Source organism: Meleagris gallopavo, chromosome 1, assembly GCF_000146605.3.
Source record: "Meleagris gallopavo isolate NT-WF06-2002-E0010 breed Aviagen turkey brand Nicholas breeding stock chromosome 1, Turkey_5.1, whole genome shotgun sequence".
NCBI lineage: Eukaryota > Metazoa > Chordata > Aves > Galliformes > Phasianidae > Meleagris > Meleagris gallopavo.
Window position 1 is genome coordinate 40,120,584 of NC_015011.2, and position 2,932 is coordinate 40,123,515.

A 2,932-nucleotide genomic window follows, 5' to 3' on the forward strand; every position below is an offset into this window, starting at 1 on the left:
TTTTTGGATATTTTTAGATCAGACTGGGCTTTAAATTAGTTTCCAACAAAGCTGTATGTGTACAAGTGCCAATGCTCAGGCAGAACATGAAGACAACGAGGACAGTCTCTTTAGCAGCAGGGTGCTTTTAAGCCACATGAAAGACCACAGTCTGTGTTTCTTTTCTTTAATCACACATATTTGGAATTTATGCAGTTATTATTTCCCTCTGCACTCTCACATCATATATCACTTTAGGGACATCTCCTAATTTTGGCCATACATCTTCTACATTAGCTGAACTGTAATCACTCATTACCTTTTTGAGCTTTAATACAGTGACAGCTGCAGTGAATTTTTTGCTGTGGCACAGACCACTGAAGCCACTGTCTCTGAAAACTCTTTTCTCTGAAAGTGTAGTGTTATGTGGTTCAAATCTTCTGACTTAATATGTTCTAAAGTGTAGTATACATATAAGGCAAGTACATCATGGCTTTCTGTGAATTTTGTGTTTATATTTCTATGTCTTGTATAATACTTTAGCTCTCTGTGTCATCTAGTGTCTACCTATCAGCACTGCACAAATTAGCAGTAAACAAATACTTAACTCCATTTTCTTATCTCAAAAATGAAGCTTAAAACCCCTTTTTATACAGTAGATTTTATTCTCTTTTCTTTCCGAAACTTCTTAGTAAATTCTATACTAATAATGATGTTTCTATAATTACTCCTGTTAGCAGCAGCAGCATGTATGGCAGTATGGCCAGTCTTACACGTTATTTTAATACATATGTCTATTATCTATTTGCCTATATGCTTGATTCAGCAACATTTTATGGTGAATGTTCATGAGAGGTCTTGATAAGTATTAAGAAAATACACACACCGAAGCACATTCTCCTCTCACTTGGGCAAGCCAAGTTGTCACTGAGGACAATAGGAGCTGCTTCTATTCATGCTTAAATAATATTTGCATTAGGACAACAGTTACAGAATTTGGAAATCTGCCTATGGTGGAAAGACAATATGAGATCACATAATTAACAACTATTCTGTAACAAAGACACATTAGGAACAATTTTAGATTCCATAGCTGACTTTGTTTTCTGTATTCTTGACTACATAATATTACAGTGGGATCCATTAATCAAGTTTTAATCATTTCAAGTTGTAGAAACTACAGACAAGTGAAACCAGGCTTACACTCAAACCAGAAAAATACAAGTATGTGAAATCCTTTTAGAGGACACCATAATAAAATACCTATCCAGAAAGGGAGGATGAATAAACTCTATGGGAGTACCTTAGCTTCCGCATACTCATCCAGCTGTTACTTCGCTGCATTTACTCAGATAATCCTGTTCTTTTTATCTTTTTAAAAGGAGGGGCTGAGAGGAGGTTTCCACGTGTAAATTTTTTACGTGTAACCAACCAGTGAAGCACGAATAGGTGTACAACTTACTGCACTAATGAAGGAATATCCCAAGTTAACTGAATATGAGTACTTGTATATCTGCAGAAGCCACTTCATGCTTGCCAAAGTATTTTTTATTTCTGAAAATGTATTTCTTGGAGAGAAGGCTGCATCCCCTTGCCAACTTGACTCAATATTTTGGGAAGAACACACAGAGTTTTACCAATCAAGAGTTTACAAGAAAGGATTAGAGGGCATACTAACACAGCTGAAGTTTTATTAACCATATAGTAAAAGGTATAGTACTTAACACTTTAAAACACAGTTTTGTAGCATATTGCTATATCTGTAACTATGATCAATAATCAAATACATTAAAGCCCAAATGTTAATATCCTGGTGATTACAATACATACAGTGCAATGTGAACTTTTGTTTATTATCACAGGAAGGGAACAGATCTTCTTGCACAACTGCAATGCCCAAATGAATTCATCATTAATTTGGCCAAATACTATTCCTTCTGATGTTCATAAATAGCTTCATGGATAATGTGATCACAAATACCTGAGGAAGGAGAAAGGACAGGCAAAAAACAACACAGAAAACATTGATACTTGCTCATGACTGAGTCAATCTGACTGCTGATATACGAATGACAGTGCAGAACGACGTAAGGGAGAACGACTGAGAAATATTTCTGAAGACAAAAGCTGCTCAAGCTTAGACTTGGTATGTGACCTTGAGCAAGTCAGTTAGGTCCATATCGCAGAAGAATCTTGAAATCTATTTCAAGTGACAATAACTTAGTTAAGAGTTTCAATGCCCCATGAATTTTGGTGGTGTCCTTTAGAATAGATGTAACAGTTCTTTCCTACCTGACAAGAAAGTGCTGTAAGCTACACTATATTGAAGATCATGACATACTCATATCCTGTGCTAATGAATTATGTAGTCCATAGAGTGTTTTTACTCTCTACTTTTGAAGGATAGTATTACATGTAGAAGAGACAAATTAGGTATAATTTTAATTCTTTTGGTAAAAATAAACTAACCCCATTTTCAGCTTCATGATTTAGATACTACCTAAACTTCCTTCCACCTTCTTGATAATATTGAGTTTCAAGATGTTAGTGGAATGAATTTTTGTTATCATTATTTTCTTTTATCCAATAAAATTTTCTTACAGATACAGGAGGAGAGGGTTTATATGATTTTGTGATGTTTGTTTTAGCACTTTCTCCTAGATTAGGTTCTGTACAAATTCAGAGCAAAAGTCTTTTGCTCTTCAGAATTTACATTTTCATAACAGTTTCCGGCCCTTGTAAAGCAGTTTGTTTTCGCAAATCAGATCAAACATTTCCTTCAACAAGCTTTGGGCACCAACATCTGTGATGTTGCTTCACTATGTGGAGGGCAGTTAATAAACATGGCTAGATTTTATTTCTAATGAAAATTGGTGGAAAGCTTCATAAAATTTCTGAGAGCATGCCAAAGCCAAATGGCACTGAATTGATTTTTACCCCAAGCAGAATGTCT

The 2,932-nt window shown here is 35.1% G+C and overlaps 1 protein-coding gene across 9 annotated transcripts in view; it reads right to left on the bottom strand.

Annotated features, from left to right (window-relative positions):
* Positions 1-18: 18 nt before the first annotated feature.
* Positions 19-2,932, bottom strand: part of TSPAN19 (tetraspanin 19) — a 14,905-nt gene continuing 11,991 nt past the window's right edge. For all 9 annotated transcript variants that reach the window (XM_031553807.1, XM_031553793.1, XM_031553805.1 and 6 more), the window contains one exon: positions 19-1,960. In XM_031553807.1, coding sequence (XP_031409667.1) covers positions 1,892-1,960 — 69 coding nt within the window. In that variant the 3' untranslated portion in view covers positions 19-1,891. The remainder of the gene's footprint in view (positions 1,961-2,932) is intronic.